At 55.1% G+C, this 23,071-nt stretch overlaps 6 protein-coding genes across 6 annotated transcripts; 4 read left to right on the forward strand and 2 right to left on the reverse strand.

Annotated features, from left to right (window-relative positions):
- Positions 1–614: 614 nt before the first annotated feature.
- On the forward strand, positions 615–1,961 carry CCMA1212_007285 (Peroxisomal NADH pyrophosphatase NUDT12; the record flags this gene model as incomplete). The annotated part of the gene is made up of 2 exons (XM_073704456.1): positions 615–1,179; positions 1,273–1,961. 2 exons carry the CDS (start codon positions 615–617, stop codon positions 1,959–1,961), a joined length of 1,254 nt encoding a protein of 417 aa, XP_073556859.1.
- Positions 1,962–2,158: 197 nt separating this feature from the next.
- On the reverse strand, positions 2,159–5,423 carry CCMA1212_007286 (TEL2-interacting protein 1; the record flags this gene model as incomplete). The annotated part of the gene is made up of 2 exons (XM_073704457.1): positions 2,159–5,311; positions 5,376–5,423. 2 exons carry the CDS (start codon positions 5,421–5,423, stop codon positions 2,159–2,161), a joined length of 3,201 nt encoding a protein of 1,066 aa, XP_073557216.1.
- Positions 5,424–6,122: 699 nt separating this feature from the next.
- On the forward strand, positions 6,123–7,129 carry CCMA1212_007287 (uncharacterized protein; the record flags this gene model as incomplete). The annotated part of the gene is made up of 3 exons (XM_073704458.1): positions 6,123–6,467; positions 6,524–6,771; positions 6,835–7,129. 3 exons carry the CDS (start codon positions 6,123–6,125, stop codon positions 7,127–7,129), a joined length of 888 nt encoding a protein of 295 aa, XP_073556857.1.
- Positions 7,130–8,073: 944 nt separating this feature from the next.
- Positions 8,074–12,992, forward strand: CCMA1212_007288 (Metal resistance protein YCF1; the record flags this gene model as incomplete). The annotated part of the gene is made up of 5 exons (XM_073704459.1): positions 8,074–8,078; positions 8,126–8,438; positions 8,520–12,447; positions 12,502–12,570; positions 12,649–12,992. 5 exons carry the CDS (start codon positions 8,074–8,076, stop codon positions 12,990–12,992), a joined length of 4,659 nt encoding a protein of 1,552 aa, XP_073556856.1.
- A 6,293-nt stretch (positions 12,993–19,285) lies between these two features.
- CCMA1212_007289 (uncharacterized protein) lies at positions 19,286–20,340 on the reverse strand (the record flags this gene model as incomplete). The annotated part of the gene is made up of 4 exons (XM_073704460.1): positions 19,286–19,501; positions 19,529–19,603; positions 19,890–19,960; positions 20,034–20,340. 4 exons carry the CDS (start codon positions 20,338–20,340, stop codon positions 19,286–19,288), a joined length of 669 nt encoding a protein of 222 aa, XP_073556855.1.
- Positions 20,096–21,257, forward strand: CCMA1212_007290 (uncharacterized protein; the record flags this gene model as incomplete). The annotated part of the gene is made up of 2 exons (XM_073704461.1): positions 20,096–20,372; positions 20,674–21,257. 2 exons carry the CDS (start codon positions 20,096–20,098, stop codon positions 21,255–21,257), a joined length of 861 nt encoding a protein of 286 aa, XP_073557100.1.
- Between the last annotated feature and the right edge of the window lie 1,814 nt (positions 21,258–23,071).

Consider the following 23,071-nt stretch of genomic DNA (forward strand, 5'->3'; position numbering starts at 1 on the left):
TTTCGACGTCAGGTTGCTTTCACACGCAAGGACCCCCAAGATATGCAATCCCCTTGAAAGTTTTCAGGTCATCTCAACCCACTTCACGATTACCCCAGCTTTGTGAGACGTGCTTCCCATTAGTTCAACATTCCGAATCCCGAGGCGCTTTGCGATAGATGGGGGGGCTCGTTTTAGAGAACCCCTCATTATGTTTTCTCATATATGGATGGCTATTAATCAGCCCGGATAGATAGAAGAGCGATGCACAGATGCCAGATATTCAGAGGCGAAAACGCACATTAGCTGGGCGCTAAAGAGCGGGATATATAACTGCAGTCCAGTTCCAAGGGATCTACCATTTACCGAGTCTGTGGCAAGGTATGTAGGTTACGATACGATCCGGATGTCAAGGGGAATAAGGAAGAAGCTAAAGGGTTGAAACGTCATTATAAATCGCATACCCACAACTCCATATATCTTCTTCCCAGGCTTCACCTCACAACATCCGTCTCTCCACTCCTCATCTGCTTTCCTTTTTCTCAGAGCTATTGTAAGAAACAACTCATCCCTACTTCAACAACCCCGGCTCTACACAAACCAGCATCTCATCGCAACGTCCCATCCAAAAAGAAATGTCCCAAGTCTTCCAGCCGGGGCCCCCCTCGCTAGCCAACGACTCCTCCATGCTCTCCCGCAGATTCGGCAAGGAAGCCATCAACTACTACGGCGGCGGCCTCCTCAACCGCTTCTCCTTCCTGCGCGGCGACGCGCCCTTCCTGCGACGCGCGGCGACGTCGCCCTCTGCGCGGTTCGTGGCGCTGCGGGACCTGAATCCTCTTGTGGAGGATGCCCGGAGGCTGGCCTTTTTCAAGCTCGACGAGGTGAAGCCGCTGTTGAGCAGTAACGGACAAGGGGGCCTGTTTGAGAAGACGGATGAGGAGAGGACGAAGGAGTTTGACTCGACGAGGAAGAGTCCGCTGGTGCTCTTCTTGGGATTGTTGCCGGACGCGGGATCGCTGGGGGTGGACTTGGAGACGAGCAAGCATGGGGTTGTGAATGGGCAGCCGTTCTTTGCGGTGGATGTGACGCCCAAGGCGGGCTTCAAGGAGGCTGCGGAGGAGTTTGCTAGGGGGGCCGAGGGGAAGGGGTATTCGGTGCAGACGAATGTGCGGACCATGACGCTGGATCCCGAAGGAGGTGAGTTTTCATCTTTCATTGCCCCCATCTCTCACTCTTCACTTCTAGACCTTTTCATCTTTTCACGTATGTGAAACTTACAAGAAAATCCAGCCGCCATTCTCGCCCAGGCTCGCTCCCTGCTCGACTGGAACGCCCGCAACAGCTTCTGCGCAGGCTGCGGCAAGCCCAACCTCTCCGTCGAATCAGGCTACAAGCGCGTCTGCCCACCGACCGACTTCGCCGGCAGCTCTTCCTCCTCGCCCCAAGCCCGGGACGACTGTCCCACCCGCCACGGCGTGTCCAACGTGTGCTTCCCGCGCACCGACCCGACCATGATCGTGGCGGTCGTGTCCGCCGACGGCCAGCGCATGCTCCTCGGCCGCCAGAGCAGGTGGCCGCCGAAATGGCACAGCACCCTCGCGGGCTTCATCGAGCCGGGCGAGTCCATTGAGGATTCCGTCCGCCGCGAGGTCTGGGAGGAGGCGGGCGTGCGGGTGGGCCGCGTCGTGATCCAGTCGAGCCAGCCGTGGCCGTATCCGTCGAGCCTGATGATTGGCGCCGTCGCGCAGGCGCTGCCCGACGGCGAGGAGATTGCGCTGCTGGATAAGGAGCTCGAGGCCGCGAGCTGGTTCTCGTTTGACGAGGTTAGGGAGGCGTTGAGGAATGGGACGAGCGCGCTGGGGGATCCGGTGCCGGAGGGGTATGAGGGGAAGTTGTGCGTGCCGCCGAGGCAGGCGATTGCGCATCAGTTGATGCAGGCTGTTGTGGATGGGTATTTGGATCTGACGCCTAAGATTTGAGTGGGTGCCTTTGTGTGCGGTTGGCGGTTGGGGGAGTTGAGGGAGTTGAGGCTATGGAGTTGCCTTGGGTTTTTTTGATGGCGAGATGATGGTATCAGATGAGAAGAAATAGAACATGTACAGAATGACATGAGTCAATGAGTCCAAACAACGATAACTTGGATGTCAATTTCATCTCATGTAGTATCCAACCCCTTTCACGATACTCTCTCCATCTCGGGAAACACCACTCCCTCCATTACCGGAGCAGGCCTCCACTCGACAAGACCACGCTCATATCTCACTGCCCAAACGGCATCCGCATTGATAGCCTCCAGCGCATCCCTCACACTCCGGTCCCTCTCCATTGCATCCGCCAGCAGCTCCAAAATCTCGTCAAACATGTCGTCCTCAACCGTCACATAGGAAACTATAGAAGTCAGGAGCTTCACCACTGCTTCCCACGTCCTTATAGGCGACGCATACTGGCCGAGGCCCCCTCCACCCGAAACCTGCTCCCCCATGGACTTTTTCGCGACTTGGAAGCCATCGTCTCCCAATCGTCCGGGTATCATAATCTCACTCATTGGCAGAGACTGTGAAAGGTTCTTTGAAGGAGCATTCGTGCGAGCCTTGTGAGCGGAAGCCTGCTGCTTGACTTTCCGACACCAACCGCCAAGCCCGTCCCACCACTCCGTTTTCCACCGAGTGCTGAGGAAATCTCCAGCCGCCTTGCACAGCCCGGACAGCGCCTCGCAGGCTTCGATCACGACAAACGTCTCTGGGTCGCGCAGCCTTGCTATCACTACCGGCCAAATGGCGTTGACGAGAGGCAGGAAGGCATCTTGATCCGCAGCGAGGACGGAGGACGCGGTGGTGATGAGTTCGAGCAGTGACCTTCGGAGGGTCGGCGTCGGCGACGTCAGGTAGTGCTGCGTGAGGCTTGCCACGCGCTGGAGGAGTTGGTAGGTGGGCGAGTTCGGCTTCTTGTCTTCCTCTGGCGGCGCCATTTCTTCGTCTTGATCATCTTGTTCGACTTGTCCCTGCGCCAAGCCGCTCGTCCACGGAACTCCGGGGTGTCCACCTGCTAGTTCCAAGCCTTCCATCTCGTCTCTGTCACGCTCTTCCCTCTCCCTCCGCCGATCGAGAACCTCCAGAAGCATATCCAGATTCTCCATCTGTTGCGCCTTCTTCTTGTGATTGATGGACGACATCTCAGCATCAGTGAGGAGTCGGCCATCCGCTTGAGATGCTTGGTCCACAATCTCCTTCAAGACAGAAAAGAGGCTCTCCACGAAAGACGTATATCCGTGGTAGTTCTCCAGCGCAGCAAACATCGACTCGACTACATCGTCCAGGAACGGCACAAGGCGAGGCCCCGCCAATCGTACCATCATCCTCAACACCTGCGTGGAAGCCGGAGAGATGTCCAGTGTGTTCAACCGCAGCGAGACCGAGTTCACCATGTAGTCGACGTTGTCAATGATAAGCTCGGAGACGTCGGAGTACCTACACGACAATGCTATGCTGTTTAGCGTAGCAATGGCATGCTGCTGCAGGTTCGCATTCTCCGAGCCCAGAAATGTGGCAACGGGGAAGAGCACGTCAACGAGCTCCGGTCGAAAGTTCTCGCCGGACCTGTGAGCAGCATAAGCCATGATCTCAAGGGCAATGGCTTCCAGGCGCCAGTCGACCTGCGCCGTCTCGGTGTGCGAATCCAGCACTTGCACGGAAAAGTCATAAAGCTCGTCAAAGACTTGGTTTATGTCGTCCGCCTGGTCGGTAAATGCAGAGAGGTCGAACAGAGCGTCCGTGTCTTCGGATGCGGCATGTGCCGCCTTGACTAATTCAAAGCACAGCCAGTATGCCGTCAGCTGGCTGAGGGATGCCGATTCCCGAACGCAGTCCAGCATGTTGGCAGCGATCTTCGTGTGCTGAGACGTGGAGGCAACAGTACGCACAAGGTCCATGATCTCGCTCTTCAGTCGCCGCTGCCCTTCGTGGCCCAATATGACTGGTTGAAAGCCGGATTGGCTCGGTGCGACTGACGCTGACGACCCATCATCGAGCAGCAGCACACGATTGCCAGTCATGGTTTGCTGTTCTTTGGACGCGCTGACCACTGCCATCAAGCTTTCCCTCAGAGTGCTGCTGATCGAATCGTCGAGCGTCGACGACTCAATTCTGAGGCTTCTCAGCAACTGAATTCCCTTGGTCAGGTTGTAGACTGCTTGCTCCTTGACCTTCTCGTCGCTTGCCTGCACAAGACGAGAAAGGCTCGACATCCAGTTGTAGACTGTTGATTTCACACTTTCGCCCAGTTCTGGATAGATATTTATCAGATACCTCAGATTGGTTTCCATCATAGAGTCCTCGTCTGGCCCCTTGTCAAGAATGATCGACGTCTCGACAAGGATGGTGGTGCAGTTTGCCAGAGTAGTGTGGCATTCGTCCAGCAAGGCTACGCAGAGTTGCCCGAGAGCCTCGCGGACCTCAGCTGCCTCGTGAGTCCGGAGCTTCATCATCACCGATAACGCCACTTGAACTTGCGCCACAGTGGCCCTCAACCATGCTGGGCTGAGAACTCTGGACTTGTCGGCATCGCTTTGGCTTTCCGCTTCTTTGGCGAGAATGGATCGTGTTCGCATATCAGACAGCACCCGCGTCAAGACCACCCGCACAGTCCCGAGGCATCGGGCTAACACCAGCTTCTTATATCGAGACGGCTTCGATAACACCTTTGCAAGCGATGAGATGGTTCCGGGGAGAAAGCTGGCCAGCGCAGCATGCTCCTTGATCGCCCCGTAGACGGCTTCCAGAGTTCTCAGCGCCTCATGCTGAATCTCTGCGTTTGCACCCTCGGCGACTGCGTCTAGCATGACGGTGATTCCATGACCAAGCGCTGGTATAGACTCAGGCTCGGAGAGACCTGCTGCCGCCACAGGGGATGAACCCGCTGTGGTGAGAAGCGCACTTTCGGCCCGAAAAGCCTCGAGCACCGTCTCTTCGGGAATGTCCCTTTTCGGCGATCCGGGAACACCATCAATGATGAAGATGAGGAAGCTGAAAATTTGCTGCACCAGCTTGGCGGATATCTTGGTCTTCCACCCGTGGACGATGAGAATGGTCAGGCATTTGACGCAGTCTTCCACTACGTTCATGGGGTATCGTTCCAGCTGGCGAAAGATGTGGTGGAGAGGGAAGAAGACATATTCAGCGAGCTTTTCATCCAGAGCCAGCGGATTCTTGGAGATTTGCTGGTTCAAGATGTCGAGGATCTGGTCGACCAGCTCCAACACTTGTCGATGCGACTTTGGATCTCCCGCCTCCCGGATCGCCAGCTGGCTCACCTGAACGCAGCATGGCTTCAGCTGCGCAGAGCATCAGATTGTGTTCTCCCGTCTTCCTGTCGAGGAGAATCGCCCGCCGACTCACCTTTTGGAACAATTCGTTTCGCTCCTTGTTAGCTGGGGTTGTCTCCATGGCCCGCTATAACCGGACACAAAGCTTTTCGACCAGCTTTATCTGCACATGATCCCTCGTCACTCTCCCGTTTGCACAACCCGGGCGTAGGCAAGAGAGTTGAAAGTAGCTGGATGTGCTGAGATATGAAAAGGGTGATTAGTCCGATGGTGGCCCTGTCACTGGTATACCAAGAGCTGCTTTGATGGAAGGCTGACGAAGAGGCTGACGATGAATGGATGCCGTTCATGTGAAGCACGGCTGGCGGAGAGCTTGAAGCACAGTAAAAGCGCTCACATGCACTGTATTTGTCCCCTGGAGAGTGTCGATCAGGCCTGACGGCATCTGAGCGGCGACTGCCGAGCGGAGAATAACTGGCTAGCGGCAGCCGCTAACTGAGACTAGCACTGTGCGTCTGCCTTGTCCGTCAGCGATCTTGCCCTTGAACCTCGAAAGGAGCGCTCCACTGCGGTCACTTGTCATGATGTCAGCTGTAGAGCCCCAAAGCCGTTGCACTCGGGATGCCCACTTCTGGAGTCATGTACATGTACTGCAAGGCACCGATTGACGTATTTCTGCCCGTTTTTTGTAATGCGTTGCCCCTGAGGCATAAAACACCGAAAACACGCCTCTTCTCTGCTTCATCCGATGCTCCAGAGCCCTTAAACCTCATTTCACCATCTCCAATCAGCATCATACAACTCATCGTCAGAGATCAAAATGGAGAAGCCTTTTCCTCTTCTGGCTCACCCTTACCGGTCGCCCACTCGAGGCTCTTGTGCTTACGAGATGGGTAACACGGCATCCAGAAACGCCATCGTCTTCATTGGCGGCCTGAAAGATGGCCCTCATACTACGGGGTACATCCGACACGTTGCCAGAGAGCTGGAGAAGCTGCCCGAGCTGAGCTATTCTGTGTTCGAGATACGAATGAGGAGCTCCTTTGACGGATTCGGAACTGCAAGCCTGGCAGATGATGTCCACGATATCGCGGCCCTTGTCAAGTACTTGCGGTCCCTTCACCGAGAGAAGATTATACTATTCGGTCATTCAACGGGTTGCCAGGTATTTTCATTCACGTGGGAGATGCATTTCGGGCTTGACACGCTGACAAGCCCCAGGATTGCGTGGAGTATGCCAATTACCCAAGGTACTCCAACCCTCCCGTGGATGGCTTCATCCTCCAGGCTCCCGTCTCGGATAGAGAGGGCGCGGAGATGCTGTTTCCTGACTGCAGATCCAAGGTCGAATATGCGGCCAAGATGATTGCCGAGGGGAGGGGGGGAGACTGTATGCCCAGCGAGCAGTCCTTTGCCATGTTGGGCGCTCCAGTGACGGCGCAGAGATTCTACGACCTGTATGCCAAAGGGTAAGTTGGCCACTCTGCCAAGCCTGTCGAAGCATCACGGGGCTGTTGGTTAACCCATTGCAGTGGTGCCGATGACTACTTTTCTTCCGACCTGGACATCTCAACACTCAGCAAGTTTTGGGCTCGGTTCAACAAGCCTGTGCTTGTGCTACACTCGGAAAATGACGAGTTTGTTCCGCCCAGCATTGACCAGAAGCGGTTGAACAACTTGTACAAGACTTTAAACACGCACGTCAGTCCATTGTCGGGCATCATACCCGGAACGGGACACACTGTCTTGGAGGAAGAGGCGCGACAATGGTTAGCGGAGAGGGTTATCAATTTCCTGAGGAGACCGTTTGTGTCAATGCCCGTGTAGCCACTTCATCTATACTGTATATCGTCATCTGCAGAGCAATGGTGGAGTTCAAGGTTGTTATCAACGCGCAGCTGTGGAGACGTACCGTACGCGTTTCTGTGTCGTTCTTCCCGAGGCTACACCATTAGCTGATCAAAATTCACAGCCGTGCCTCCTATTGCACAACAGCAGCTTGATTGTGACGTCTTTGCCGCCCAAGTATGTATGTACGAGTACGTGAACAGAAGTTGTTGCTCGATCAAACCAACTCCCACGGGAATATTGGAAATTCCAGGGTAGGCCCCGGGGCCCGGGCAAATGAGGCCCGATACCGCCGACCCGGGGGATTAATCATCAGTCCTCCCCAGCTGCCCAGCTGTCAGCCCCGGGCGTAAAAGCCGAACTCACGCCTCCTGACTGCGTCGCCATGTGCTCAGGACGGGGAATCCGCCCCAGCAGCGGCCTCTCATTCGCCCGCCCGGCTCGTCGCGACCGTGGAGTTGCGCCCCTTTGGCGGTTCCTGCTGGCCGCGGCTGACAAAGCACCCCCGTTTCTGTGCCACCATCCACGAGGCTCGGCAAGGTACCTGCCGCTAGCAGCGCTCTGTCCACTGTAGCATGTACCCACCTTCAGCACCCTAGGCCTGCTACGGAAGTCCACCTCCCATCAGATGCATCCAACTCGTTTCCGTCATCTTCGGTCGCTCGGCCTGCCTATTTTTTTCGTCCTCCCGCTCTGACGGAGCTCGCCTCTCCTCTGCATCGCTGCTTCACTCCTGTCCTCATCGCCTCCTTGCTCGCGCTGGGCGTCGCTCGAATCGCCGCCGAATCTCGCGTCTCGCATTGACCTTGTTCTGCTCCCAAACGCCCCCTGCGTCACTGACATAAGCCCAACCGCAGCCGCTTGTCTCGACTCGCTGCGTCCGAGCTTCTTCGACATCTCACCGACCCGGCCGATCCTGAAGCATGCGGTAACCAGCTGAGATCCCGCTAGCATTCGAACAGACCTGGATCGCAGAACCATGGATCCGTACGACGAGCAAAAGGTGCTGCTGCACACGGGCTCGTTCACCGGCTACCGCCCACTGCAGGAGCTGGGCAGTCAGTATCTCGCAGCGTCCGCCGCGGCGTGCAGGCGCCTCTGCGGCAATGAGGAGGGCTGGGGCCCGCTGAGTCCGTTCCGCTTCGACTTCACGCCGTGCTTCATCGATGTCTGGGTTGCCGCCGTTGCCGCATATGGCATCGTCCTCGGCTCCGTGGCCATCTGGTGGCTGCTGAGGAAGAAGCAGGAGTTCACAACCTCCAAGAACGCGCATTTCTGGATCAAGCAGGTACGTCAAAGCGCATGGGACGTCGATACTCGAGAGGGTATGCCATTGCTGGGGTTTACACGCTAACCGCCGAGTACCTAGACTCTGCTGGCTGGTATCATCGCCAACGTCGCGGTTCAGTTCGCCTTTCAGATCGTCAGCTACGGAAGCATCTGGTACCGCGACTTCCGCGCCTGGACCTCCGTGATCCTCATCCTGTCCCTGCTGGTCATCTTCACGATCCAATGGATGGAGCATTCGCGCCTGAGACACGCCAATGGAGTCGTGCTGTTCTATTGGCTACTGCTCCTCATCTCCTTCGCCGTGAAACAGCGCTCGCTGATTTCCCAGCAGCTCTACGCCAAGAACCTCCCGTACTTTATCACCTACACCATCGGAGTCGGCCTCAGTGTGATTGAGTTTCTGGTTGAGTGGCTCTGGCCTCGCTCAAACCCCAGCGGCTATGACGCCATTCTGGAAGAGGAGGAGTGCCCTGAGGATTACGCCACCGTCTTCTCCAGGCTCACCTTCTCCTGGATGACGCCGTTGATGAGACGCGGCTACAAGGCCTTCTTGACCGAGAACGACCTCTGGGGCTTGGGTCGGGCGGACCAGACCAAGAACACGGGAGAGGCTCTTGAGGAATCATGGAAGCACGAGCTTAGGCGGCGCCCCACCTCGCCATCGCTCTGGCTCGCCTTGTTCCGGGCCTACGGTGGCCCCTATATCGTTGCCGCCGTCTTCAAGGTTGGAAACGACGTTGCCCAATACATCCAGCCTCAACTTCTCCGCCTCCTCATTACGTTCGTTAACTCGTACAACGAGGGCGAGACTCCCCAGCCGATTATCAAGGGCGCCTCTATCGCTCTCGCCATGTTTGCCTGCGCCGTCTTCCAGACCACCATGGTCCACCAATACTTCCAACTGGCTTTCGTAACTGGAATGCGCATCAAGGGTGGCTTGGCCTCGACCATATACCGAAAATCGCTGCGACTGTCCAACGAGGGACGGTCCTCCAAGTCCACTGGTGACATTGTCAACTACATGGCCGTCGACGCCCAGCGTCTGCAGGACCTTACCCAGTTTGCTCAGCAGGCTTGGTCGGCGCCGTTCCAGATCACCATCTGCATGATCTCCCTCTACAACCTTGTCGGCTGGTCCATGATGGCCGGTATCGTCGTCATGATCATCATGATGCCCGTGCAAGGCTTCGTCGCTCGTATGATGAGAAACCTGCAAAAGGATCAGATGAAGAACAAGGACGCCAGGAGCCGGCTGATTAACGAAATCATCAACAACATGAAGAGCATCAAGCTCTATGCTTGGGGATCAGCCTTCATGGCCAAGCTCAACTATGTCCGAAACGAGCAGGAGCTGAAGAACCTGCGAAGAATCGGCGCAACTCAGGCGGTAGCCAACTTTACCTGGAACACTGCGCCCTTCTTCGTCTCATGCTCTACCTTTACCGTTTTCGTCCTTACTCAGGACCGCCCTCTGACCACGGACATCATCTTCCCTGCTCTGGCCCTCTTTAACCTCCTGACCTTCCCTCTGGCCGTGCTCCCTATGGTCATCACGTCGATCGTTGAGGCCTCGGTTGCCGTCGGTCGTTTAACAGCGTTCCTTACCGCCGAGGAGCTGCAGCCGGATGCCGTCGCTGTTGGACCTGCTCCTCAGGAAATGGGCGAGGAAACCGTCCTCATCCGGGATGGTACCTTCTCCTGGAACCGGCACGAGGACAAGAAGGCGCTGACGGACATCAACTTCACTGCGTACAAGGGAGAGCTGTCCTGCGTCGTCGGACGAGTTGGCGCTGGCAAGTCGTCTTTCCTGCAGAGTATCCTGGGTAGTCTCTACAAGGTCAGCGGCTCGGTCGAGGTTCGCGGCACTGTTGCATATGCGTCTCAGCAATGCTGGATCCTCAACGCTACCGTCAAAGAAAACATTGTGTTCGGTTACAAGTGGGATGCCGACTTCTACGAAAAGACTGTCAAGGCCTGCGCCCTCATTGACGATTTTGCGCAGCTACCTGATGGCGACGAGACCGTTGTGGGTGAGCGTGGTATTTCTCTCAGCGGTGGTCAAAAGGCTCGTGTTTCGTTGGCCCGTGCCGTCTATGCTAGAGCCGACATCTATCTCCTGGATGATGTCTTGTCCGCCGTGGATTCCCACGTTGGTCGACACATTATTGAAAACGTCCTTGGTCCCCGTGGATTGCTCTCTACCAAGACTCGTATTCTCGCCACAAACGCCATCACCGTCCTGAGGCAAGCTAGTTACATCACCCTGCTCAAGGATGGGGAGATTGTCGAGAGGGGAACGTATGAGCAACTCGTCGCTAGAAAGGGACTTGTTGCCGACCTCTTGAGAACCGCTGGCCACGAGTCCACAAGCGCTTCTGGCAGCTCTACCGGAGAATCTAGTGAAACCTCCACCGTCATCGAGCCTCTCACCACGCAAGACAAGGAAGAGCTTGAGGAAGCTCAGGAGCACGTCCCAGAAATGGCACCCATCAAGACTGGATCCTCCATGTTCGACAAGCCCAGATCAAGCAGCATGGCAACCCTGCGACGTGCTAGCACCGCCAGTTTCAAGGGTCCTCGCGGCAAGCTTACGGACGAAGAAGTCGCAGCCTCCTCCAAGACGAAGCAGGCCAAGGAGCATGTCGAACAAGGTAAGGTCAAGTGGGCAGTGTACTTTGAGTATGCCAAGGAGAACAACCTTTTCGCCGTGGGCGTTTACATGATTGCCCTCCTCGCTGCGCAGACGGCCAACATTGGAGGCTCTGTCTGGCTGAAGGAATGGGCCGAGACGAACCAGAAGGCGGGCGCCAACGACCACATTGGAAAGTACATTGGCATCTACTTCGCCTTTGGTATCGGCTCCTCCCTCCTAACCGTCCTCCAAACCCTCATCCTGTGGATCTTCTGCTCCATTGAAGCATCGCGCAAGCTTCACGAGCGAATGGCCAATGCCATTTTCAGATCCCCCATGTCCTTTTTCGATACCACGCCGGCTGGTCGTATCCTGAACCGGTTCTCCAGCGACATTTACCGCGTCGATGAGGTGCTGGCTCGGACATTCAACATGCTCTTCGTCAACGTTGCCAAGTCGGGCTTCACCCTGGGCATCATCTCCGTGTCCACACCCGCTTTCACCGCTCTCATTATCCCAATTGCTCTAGCATACTACTGGATCCAGCGCTACTACCTCCGTACATCTCGTGAGCTGAAGCGTCTGGACAGTGTCACGCGCAGTCCCATCTATGCCCATTTCCAGGAGTCGCTCGGCGGTGTCGCTACGATCCGCGCCTATCGTCAACAGCAGAGATTCCAGCTGGAGAACGAGTGGAGAATCGATGCCAACCTTCGCGCCTATTTCCCCTCCATCAGCGCAAACCGCTGGCTTGCCGTCCGACTTGAGTTTATCGGTGCCATTGTCATCCTGGCAGCTGCTGGCTTTGCCATCATCTCTGTGGCCAACCACAGCGGTCTCAGCCCCGGTTTTGTTGGCCTGGCCATGTCGTATGCTTTGCAGATTACGACTTCCCTGAACTGGATCGTGCGTCAAACGGTCGAGGTCGAGACCAACATTGTCTCTGTCGAGCGAGTGCTTGAATACGCGCGACTGCCCAGCGAGGCCCCTGAGATCATTCCCAGCAAGCGACCTCCTGTTGCCTGGCCTAGCAAGGGTGAGGTGGACTTTAGGAACTACAGCACTCGTTATCGTGAGGGCTTGGACTTGGTCTTGAAGAACATCAACCTTGATATCAAGTCACACGAGAAGATTGGCGTCGTCGGCCGAACTGGTGCTGGCAAGTCATCCCTGACACTGGCTCTGTTCCGACTGATTGAGCCAGTGACCGGCCACATCGACATTGATGGCCTCAACACCTCCACGATTGGCTTACTGGATCTTCGGCGACGACTTGCCATTATCCCGCAAGACGCAGCTCTTTTCGAGGGCACTGTTCGAGACAATCTTGACCCGGGCCACGTACACGACGACAGCGAGCTCTGGAGCGTGTTAGGTACGTCTGCTTCTCCCCTTGTTGAATTGGCACAGTTGCTAACTTGATGGCAAGATCATGCTCGTCTGAAAGATTACGTATCCAGCTTAGAAGGAGGCCTCGAGGCCAAGATCCACGAAGGAGGTGAGTTTCTGCAATCATCCATTCCTTCACACGCTGCATACACCTTGTCAAGGACGTCAAGCTGACCAGAAATTCCAGGCTCCAACCTCTCGCAAGGCCAACGCCAGCTCGTATCTCTCGCCCGCGCCATGCTCACCCCCTCCAACATCCTGGTCCTGGACGAAGCCACAGCCGCCGTCGACGTTGAGACCGACGCCATGCTCCAGGCCACGCTGCGATCCCCGCTCTTCTCAAACCGCACCATCATCACCGTTGCGCACAGACTCAACACCATCCTGGACAGCGACCGTGTTGTCGTGCTGGACAAGGGCGAGGTGGTGGAGTTTGACACGCCGAGCGAGCTGTACAAGAAGCAGGGCACCTTTTACAACTTGATGAAGCAGGCGGGTCTTGACATTGAGACGCGAGACTTGTTGGAATAATGCCTCTCTCTTTCATATGGCTTTTAGTACAACTTACTTTTCTTCTTACGGGTGTTTGTCTTTTCTATGGCTTTATGGTTCCATTATTGCTATCAGATTGCTTGCTTAGAGCGTGGGAGCAAAGTGAGAAGTGAATATGGGGAAGAATGGTTGGTAATTAGGATGGTGGCGTGAGGTCAGTCATTGTATGTAAAACCTGGCTGAAGGACGAAGAATGAGGACGACCAAGAGAGGAAGGGGGAGAATAAGCAACAACAAAATTTGCCCATTGGTGTTGTTTTGGGTATGCTGCGTATGGCGAGGGTTGTGTACATTGTAGTCCATGGGAAACTGAAAAGCAGATACATAGATGGAGGGAGAAAAGAACATATCGGAAAAGGCAAGGTCATCTTCTTTGCGTGAGTACAAGAAGAAAGTCCCTTGCATGATTCGAGGAAAAAGCTCTTTGCATGATTATCAATCAGCCTGGCAACAGAGTAATCAGGCATTCTCGCCGCTCTCATTACCGTGCTCCTTAGCAGAAACAGCAGAAGCATATCCCCTGTTTCCGCATGCCCACATCCCATCTCCATCAAGAAAGCAACATGGGGCATACGCACCCCAAGCAGCGGCTTGGAACCCGGCAATTCGATGTACGATGAACTTTGGTGGTACGGACAAGCATTATACGCAAAGTTCAGGTAGCCATGCAGCAGCACCCTTGAAAGCGTAAAAGAAGCCGACACATTAAACCTCGGATTCAATGCATTGTTAGACGCACCTCTAACCCCCCCTTCCCTCCACAGCTCGCCTCTGGCGCCCCTTCTTTAGTGAACCTAGCAGTCACGGAGTGAGAAGAGGTAGGGGACTCTAGACCAGGGGTTTCGAGAGCTCGGTACTTGCGCAGCTCCAAGGTGCCTACCAGTGTAATTAGCAACCCATCCTTTCCGAAGTGATGTGTAGCGGACGGTAGTCTTGCCATGCTCTCCGCGTATTCCCCTTCCTCACCTAGATACCCTTGTCTGGCCGGATAAGTCTGCCCTTGTTTCTTTTTCTCCCATGAGTCCAGTGCCATTGAACCCCTTCGCACAAAGCACCACCATCACAAAGTGCAACTCCATGAATGAGGCATGAATGTTCCCCGCGAGAACGATTTACGTCACCCCGGCATCACAATCGGGTGATTGCTGGGATCTTCTAGACTTCGTTATGCGTGCGTTGTCCCTTTGCCAGAACCGACTCCTGCTTGCAGACGCAGACGCAGCATCCAGAGAAAGGGGACATATACTGCGTGCAAGTACAGTAGGTAGGGAGGCATCGCATGAAGGCCCTGCACGTTAGCCATGCATTCTCTGGCTTTGCCAAAACACCAACCACCGTTATCGTGCAGAATTGGTGGAACTCAATGGGGGGAAGTCGGTTAGGATCATCATGGTATTTCAACTGGCGGCAGTGTAAAGGTTGCCTTGACACCCCGTACCTGCAGGGCCGTTGCGATTTGGTATGAAGCCGCCACTCACCCCTCGATCCTTTCCCCAACGCACAGAATAGTACTCCACGTAGTACGATGGACTTCTGGTCAGTGACATGCCCCAGCCGGCCTCCACTGCCGAGCGGTAGGTAGACGGAGCATCCCAGTAAGGAAGCACTAATGCCAGGCGGGATTATCTCAGGCCGCACTCGTTCAGCCCGGGTACGCTGTCCGCGAATGGGATATATACTAGCAATGCGAGTGAGCATGACAGTACTGGCTCTATTACCTATAAGAATGGTGATGGCCAGGAGGAAGCATCCGATTGCGTCTTCCCGTTATTCCGTGTTGCGGGTGCCACGGAGGAGGAGGCACTAGCTGTATCAATGTATCCACCGCCCTCGCTTGACAGGTTTGTGACGGAGATAGACTGCTTACCTGGGATCTACATACGTGCGTACGGACGGAGTACAAGTGCGTACCTGTACTCCATGGCAATCTTGAAGCTAGTAGAGTCCAGACAAGCCCCATCACCGGATTCCTTGAAGCGGCACTAGTAAGGCACATCGTAGCGGCATCGTCGCATCGTAAGACCTACAGGATGGTGGTGAATGGCAAGATGTGGTCCTGCGTAGATGTATGTACATGCACGGTGGTGCACACATACATATCTGTATCGGCTGTACTCCGTAGAATGATTGCCCTATCTGTGTGACAAGTGACACATGACGTGGTTGGTAGCATTTCCCTTTCGAGACCGTTTCCATGGACCCCGTTTAGCCATGGCCGGGGTTGCCTCCTCGCTTCCCTGTCACGACAAGCATTTGCTGGCCAAGGCTGATTGATGGTAATCGACTGGACAGGGAAACGATGACCAGAACTCTCCGGAAGATGTAAGACGGATTGCCATGCTAGCTGCATAGCCCGCCCTGCTTCATCTCTGGGGCCATATGGCGGATGCAGAGAACTTGCAAAAAGCTCGATGGGCACGTCCAACGATGGACGGGCCACGCTCCGTAGTTGGCCTCATATCGGCAGTCGTACGCTTCTGTGATCCTATCCAGCGCTCAGCGGGCAAATTGCTGCCAGAGTGACCCAGCCCTCCTCCGTGCCCTTGCTGCTCAAGTCGGGGACTGGATGGCTGCAAACAACCATTCCCGCCCAGTTCTGCGATAGGCTCGGCGAGATATTTCCAGATGCGAGGCACTGCGCCATGCGAGAAGCTGACTCGGCTGGGCTGATCCGTGTGTGTCGTGCCCAGTCCAGTCCACGCCGGCAAATGCGGCGAACAGGGAGTGGCCAAGGGCTCCAGTGCGTTTAGGAGACATCACTCAAAGGATGCTGCTCCGTGCTATAGAGAGCAGCCAATAGTCCCTTTCCCTCCATCAACTCATGCAATGTGGCCCTGGATATCTCGTAGTCAAGTCCCTTCATGTACGGAGTACAGCTCGGCGAGCCTGCAGCCGTCGTTGGCCATCAAAAAAAAAAAAAAAAAAAAAAAAAAAAAAACAGGGCTAGCCACCCTTTTGCAGTTCCCCCCTGCTCTTCCTTGAACAAGCATGGCCTTCCCTTCTCCAGAACGCCGCGCTATCCACACCCTGCGGGCACCGTCATGTATGTTGAGGCATGTAAGAGACCTAAAGCGGCGAATGGAAAGACGTTGACAGGAAATAGAAATCGAAAAAGCGACCTGCCGCAGGCTCGCGAGTTTGTGGCGGTGTGCGATGTACTCGTATGTTGCCTCCTTCCTTCACCATTCTTCAGGCTTCGTCGCCGCGATTGTTGGATTACACAAGACCTTCGGCGCTGCTGTGAAACAGTGCTGATGCAAGTCAAATCGTTCTAGCATCCAAACTAGTGCACGCTGAACACCTCTCCTATTCGTTGCGAGCTGGAAATAACAGCCGCCTAGGCCAGAGACTTGTGAAGTAAGGGAGAATGCTTGCATTCGTACCTAGTGCAAGCTGTAGAGTGGTGGGGGTCCATGGGGAGCTGCCTGCACCCCAATGGCGCGTTCGGCTTCGTAGATGCGAAAGCGATTGGGTCGATGCTGGCGTCCAGCTCTCGTGGCAGCCTCCCATGGGGGGATGGAGTCTTTGTGTCTCGCCTCCTGAGCCAATCCAATCCATGGCGAGGTCCAAAGGCGACCCGACGGCAACCACGGCGAACTGGGAGCGGCTCTTGGCTCTTGCAGCTACAGGTGCAGCTGCAGCGGTGCCAGCACGACTCCAAGCACAAGCACCCGGAGCTGTTGCGCGGCAGGGAGGACGACACTTTGCCCTCTTTCGTTGGCCGCCTGATTCGACGCAGGGAGGTGGACTGGCCAAGCTTTCCCCTACAATTGGCCAAACGAACTGGCGGGAGAGCTCAACTACCTGCGGGCCGTCGTCCGTAGCGTGCGGTTAAAGTGCTGCTAGTCTTCCGGATTTGGTTTTCTCTGCATAATCTACTCGATTCGTTTAGTCTTATTCATCCCGCGGAGAGACGATTGGGGCTAAGAATAGCTGGTGCTGGCCCCTGTGCTTCTCATCAGGAGATCACGCTTCGGCTGTGGCAGCAGTCACCAGCTCTGAGATCCGGCGTAGCATGGTCAAGTTGACTAAGTGACGGCTCCGTTGCGTCCACTCGGTACCAGTCACCACCTGCTATTGTATCGTTAGCAGATGCTGCTTGTACCAGCCGGCGTGCCGTGCGGAGGATAAACTCCGTACCAACCATTCTCTTCCGCTGCTGCAAATAAGTCTCGAGGTACGAGTGCTAGTAATCGTCGGTGCTCCTGACTGAATCCTATTGCGTTCGGAGCCAGAACGTCCCAGGTTGCGTGTAAACAAGGCTACATTGGCTAACGCGGCGGAAGCAGCGCCACAAGTCCATGGTAGCTCTTCAAGCTGAAGTCGGTGCCGGGAAAACTTGACCAGGCAGTTGAGGATAGGCACAAACTTATTCGCGGATATCACATCCGGATGGGTTTCGTCTAAAGCAAGGGCCGATCGTCCAATTGGATCCAAGTCCGTGAGGGATGCCAATACAGTAAGTGTCTGCTAGTATATCTGTTAACACGGGCTTCTGATTTGGCGAGAACACATGCCTTGATCAGAATCGTGCGTTACCAGACTGTCGGGGCTTCGCTGGGACTTACGTAGAAGCTGCCTGGCTGGCCATTAGATACCCAGAAGCTGCATACCTTATGCAGGCTGCACGGGACAGACCAATGATTCCTATACTTCCGCCATCACCAATGCTACAGAGAGTGAATGATTCAAGTCTGTAGCAGCGCACGTTCGGCGCAGCACTCCGTAAACACTCAAGACTAGAGGTCACCTTTCTCTGAACATAGAGGGTAAAGTGAGGTAATGGCGTCGAACAACTAAGCAGTCTGTCGAGTGTCCGCTTCGAAACGAAGAGGCGATCAAGCCCAGCTGCGAAATCACTCGAGTTAAACTGCAAAAAGGAGCCTCTGTAACCGCCCTGATTGGGCGCTGCGTTCTTTCATCAGCCGGAATTTGCCGGATACAGAAGCGGCGGCGACTGTCATGTATACTCATACGAGAAGTTGAGTGCCATGAAACATTTTTCCGGATGGCAGATGTAGCAACGCTCGATCCTTGAACAAAGACAAGACATCCGTATTCTGCACGTACTACCGGGCAGCTGGTCCGAAAGAGCAACAAGTGAGGATGTTGCAAGACTTCGGCAGCGTGATAGGGTCGCCTCCAACCTGGCAGAAAAGCTTCGTCTGGCGAGGTTTCCGTGTTCCGCGATTGGGACGCAACATAATTTAGAACATCATCGGGAGATATCTTCCCTGGTCAAAAGCTGAATGGTCGGTCGGCTCGGTGGCGCTGGTACTACACCATGCTTCGAAATGTAATAGTTGCGAAGCTAAAGCATCAACGCAACCGCCACGGACCTCTTGACACCCCTGAATTGAGCCTTCCAGTTGCAGTATCGTGAGGTTATTAAGTACATGATTGCCTCCGCCGGAAGTCGTAAATGTAGGATCTGCCACTTGGCAGAGCAGTTCCGACGCAAGGCATCGGATTTCAGCACAGACGCCCCGTTTCCCAGTGTTAATTAATGCGCCGGCCAAACTCAAGCACGTATGAGAGGTGACTTTGCTGCTGTTGGTCGACGGCTGTGGTCCTGGCATGTATTTCGGCCCCCGTTTTCTTTTCTTTTTGCATTGCGGCTGAAACACTCATCACATCCAAGAGAGCCAGGCGTCGCGGCTAACACACATGGAGGCACGATGCGCGGCCATGTCTTGGACAAGTCATACCTGCCCTATTGTCGAGGCCAGCCGTGGTCGACGAGGGTCCGGAGTAAGGAAGTTGTCTCTCTTCTCCCATTCCCCCGTCCCTCCCCGCTTGTCCCCCTTCGTCGTAGAGGATGCGTGGAGCCTGTCATTATTTGGCTTTTGTCCGTCTTTCAGCTGGCATGGCAAGGTTGTTGCAGACAATAGGCATGCTCTCACGTCGAGATACAATGACCTTGAAACCTGATGTGGTCCGCACAAAGTATTCTCGGATCCCGAAAAGCATCCGTTCCAGACGGCTGTGGCCCGTCTCCGCGTCTGGAAATACTAACAGCCGCAGGTCGCACCACGTACCTTAAATCGAACCCCAAAACTAAATTCCTTCAAATCTGCTCTGAGAGAGTCGTCCTTTGTATCCGGTACTTCGAAGGGCGGCTCGTAATACCTCCGCGCTCTAGTAAGGACACGCATGCGGCAAGGAGGAGAGACACCCGGCTCGATCAGTTGCCCGGGTGGATTAGCAAATGCCTCGCTCAACAGCAGCACCTCATTGACCTACTGATTGATGGTGCTTCGTGCTTTGTAGACTCAAGTATCGTCTTCGAAGCCCCCCCCCCCCCCCCCCCCCCCCCCCCCCCACCTCAGAGCAGAACTTGGCAACTTGGAAGGGCGAATCTTGGAGAAATGGCGCCACGTCTTTGCGCTTCTCCACAGTGGCTTGAGACAATGCAAGGATATGCTGCCGGTCGTCCGGTACAGGTGCTGCGAGCTTTGGACCTCACTGGCAGAGGTTTCCCACTTCCACTGGCTGGACCGTCATGTCGGATTGACAGGTCTCAGCACGAGACACAACGTCGCAGCCAGGACGTTGACAATAGCCTGTTGCGCCTCCACCGCCACAATGGTCTACGACTGCGTTCGAGTTCGAGCACGCCGGTATATCGCGCAAGCTCGTCTCAACTTGTGGTCATCGAGGCCAATTCAACTCGGGCTCGAGTTGCCATAAGTGATGGCGGTGGTGATACTCTTCAGTGGTAGCACCGCTGCAATCTTCGTACTCGGAGCCTTACATGCTGTTCGGTTCCCGGAAAGCGATTCATGCTCCTGCTGTGGAGGACATCGGCCAGCAGACTAAGAGCTCGAGCCGTACCGCGTCCCACCAGAGCTATTGATCCATTCGCCAGACGAGCACCTTTAGCCGTGTTCCCGGGTTAAAGCCACGAACTCGGCGAATACTCCGTATTGCCCTGTAGGATATGAACTCTGTTCAAGCGTTAGTCTGCTGTGCACACTGCGTCCTTTGGTGCTCCGTAGGTACGAGTATAGCGACACATACCGACCTGTGATCCATAGGTACCTATAATACCAGGTAGGTAACGTGCAGCAGCGTTGAGCGATATGGGCCATTCAGCGCTGTGGAATCCTCCTATCCTTCTCTCCACAGGGGCGCACAGTAGCGGCGATAAGGGGCAAGTTCTCGTTGGCCGCGTCGTATCAAGGCTTGCGACGATGCATTTCCGGCCAACCTTTTCCGCGTCGTCGGATGAGATGGGCAGCTGGACTGACGGAAGGGATTCAGACGCGCTTCTCGCCCTTGTACCAAAGACCAAACTATCTTGCGAGTCTGGGTTGCTGGACTCCATGGCGGCGACTAGCTCGATGCACGAGCCTTGTTGTGGAAGTGAATCAAGCCCAGGATAGGCTGCATTAGTAGGTGGTTAGTGAATAGTAGCTATGTTCATTTGCGGTGCCGGGCTTGCAGTGAGGCAGTAGGAAAGATGGTGTTGATGAGAGGGAGACTCGTGTGATAACTAGAGAGTAGGTAGACAGGCACTATGAGGCGCTGCTGATGCTGCCATGATGCTTTGACAATCAACATTACAGGTGCAGTTTTGCCTTGCTTCTCGATACTTACCGAAGGTGCTCAAGAGCTGAGTACAGCCTGGGGAGCAAGTGCTGTCACTGACTCCTTCCAGTTGGCGACGAGTTGGTGGAATGGCAGGTGCCTCTCACGGGAGTCAATCTCAGGTGCAGGCGTTGGGCCCAGCTGGAACTAGCCCAGGACTCGAGCAGCGTTAACGCGGTCTACCCCACGCGTTGGCCCTCACCAGCGCCGGCTGGGTACCTCTTAGCAGCCAAGGGGTATGGCTGCAGTCACTGTACCTTAGCAGCTCACGAAGAGACGCTCCTTCTTCGACTTGGGCACATGCAGCAAAAGGGCAGCTACCTCCTCCCTCGTACCCGCAGGTATCGTCGGGTATCACAAAGGCTGAGTCCTTTACAGTTGCACCTCAACCGTCACGGCCCGGGTACTCTGAAGTACTACCAAGGCAAGTTGAGGCAAGACAGGGTCAAGACTGAGCTCTGTTCCAGCCTTCAGGTTGATGCATGGATTGCCGTCGCTCTTTGGGAACACTGGAAGGCACTCGAATCACCGCCAATGGGCGTCTCAGGTTCCTACGAACACTCTTTTATTGCTTTCGTCGCCATCTCCCAGCTCCACGGATCTGGCTCAGCTCTCACCTTCGGCAACAGGGCAGCAGCTGCGAGGCGAGAATAGCCCTGAGGACACGATTAGCACGGGAAAGAACCTTGAAATCAATACCAGTACGAGCGGCTTGGCTCCGCGACGTGACAGACAGGCGAACGGGGGATCGCGCCTCGAGATTCTGGCGACGCCGATGGTCTGTCCATAACGCCAAGCTGGGGCCAAGGATGGAGCAGGCCGGGTCTCGTGACGGGGGACGCCTGCTGATCAGCGCATACAACAGCTCTTCTTTAGCGACATCGTCATGGCGTGGGCGTCCGTCTGCCCATCCCTGCCGCTGTGCCTGGCGACGATCCATCCAAAACGTGGACGGAGCAAGTTGATAATTGATAGCAGCTTCTTTGGATGGCGCCTCGCAACTCCCGCCTCGCACAACTTGTCGAGCCGGCCCACGATGCCAATATTTCGAGACCACTGCTGCCACTGAGATCATCTGCACCAACTCCCGAAACTCTCTGGAGACGGAGACCGCAACAGTTCATGGCACGGCAATGTGGCCCAAGAAAGTGGGTTAATTGGGTCACTCTGTGACGGGCGCACTGCTCTAGGCTTCTGGTTTTCCTCAGTCGACCGCGGCCGCTGGACGGGCATCCATGGAGGGGGGAAGAGGGCAGCTATTCGCGGGGCATGGCGATGGCATGAGGAGCAAAGCTCGTGGCAGGCCGACAGGTGTATTGCAGCATGCGGGCAACCCAAACGGTAATCATCTGCATCGTGCTAGTACACGTCGATGCTTGGGTCTCCTGAACTCTGATTAATTACGAGTATTGCTATTCGGGCTGTATCAAATTGCTATTCGGGCTGTAGTTCCACCCGACCAAGCCCAATCGGGCCAAGCTTCCCCACCTCCCAGCCCGCGCCACCAAAAAACAGTGCGCAGCCGTGGCGCACCAAGAATTGTAACACAGGCCCTGAAGGATCTAAAACACTAAGAAGGCAGGCCAAGACGAAATTCGCGATAATGGCTGATGAAGACGATTGCCTAGAAGCTATTGCTGCTGCGGCTGTTGCCGCTGCTGCTGCCTCTGCCTCTGCTGACGCTGCTGATGCCGCTGACGCCTCTGCTGCCGCTGATGCCCTCGACCTTGCTGATAATAACGCTGCCGCGTTAGACGACCTAGACGACTTTAAAGAGCCTATCACAAGGCCAATCCCGCCGCCGCCGCCAGGAAGAGAGTTTAACTCCTTTAACGAGCTATTCAGCTTCCTGCAGACCTTCTATTGCGATAATGGCGCCGCCCTCGTTAAGAAGTCGCCTAGCAACTATCGCGAGTTTGACGGCGTGAAGCTTCTAACGCGCTATGTTCTTCTCTACGACTGAGGGACAGCCCGACCTTTAGCCAGCACTGGCCTTAGGCAGACGGCTACTTAAAAGCGTGGTTATCAGTTTAAGATCACAGCAACAGCAGTAAAGAAGATAAACTGGAAGTGGACTTTCTAGGTAGTTAAAGGCCAGCATAACTATAACGCGTCCCTCAGTCTATTAGCCCATGCAGTTTATTACCGCCGCACCCTAGCGCAGCAGGAAGTAGAGAGAACGCTCTTGCAATATAAGTCCCTTAGCGCCTGCAAGATAGGAGAGATTATTAGGGCCTAGAGCTTGGCGCTGTTGCATTTCCTTCTTAAAGACCTCTATAATAACTGACAGGCTATCTAACAGTTAAAGCTTAAAGGCCTCACGGCTATGCAGCAGTAGATTAACCTCCTCTAATATAACAGTCTTTGCCACACTATTATCTATAATAAGAATTAGAAGGTTATTGCAGTCTTCTAGACTTACCCTTAGTGCAAGCAGATATGGAAGCGCTTTCCTAAAGTTCTTAGTC

Source organism: Trichoderma ghanense (genome assembly GCF_004382785.1).
Source record: "Trichoderma ghanense strain CCMA-1212 chromosome Unknown scaffold_9, whole genome shotgun sequence".
In the NCBI taxonomy this organism is placed as follows: Eukaryota; Fungi; Ascomycota; class Sordariomycetes; order Hypocreales; family Hypocreaceae; genus Trichoderma; species Trichoderma ghanense.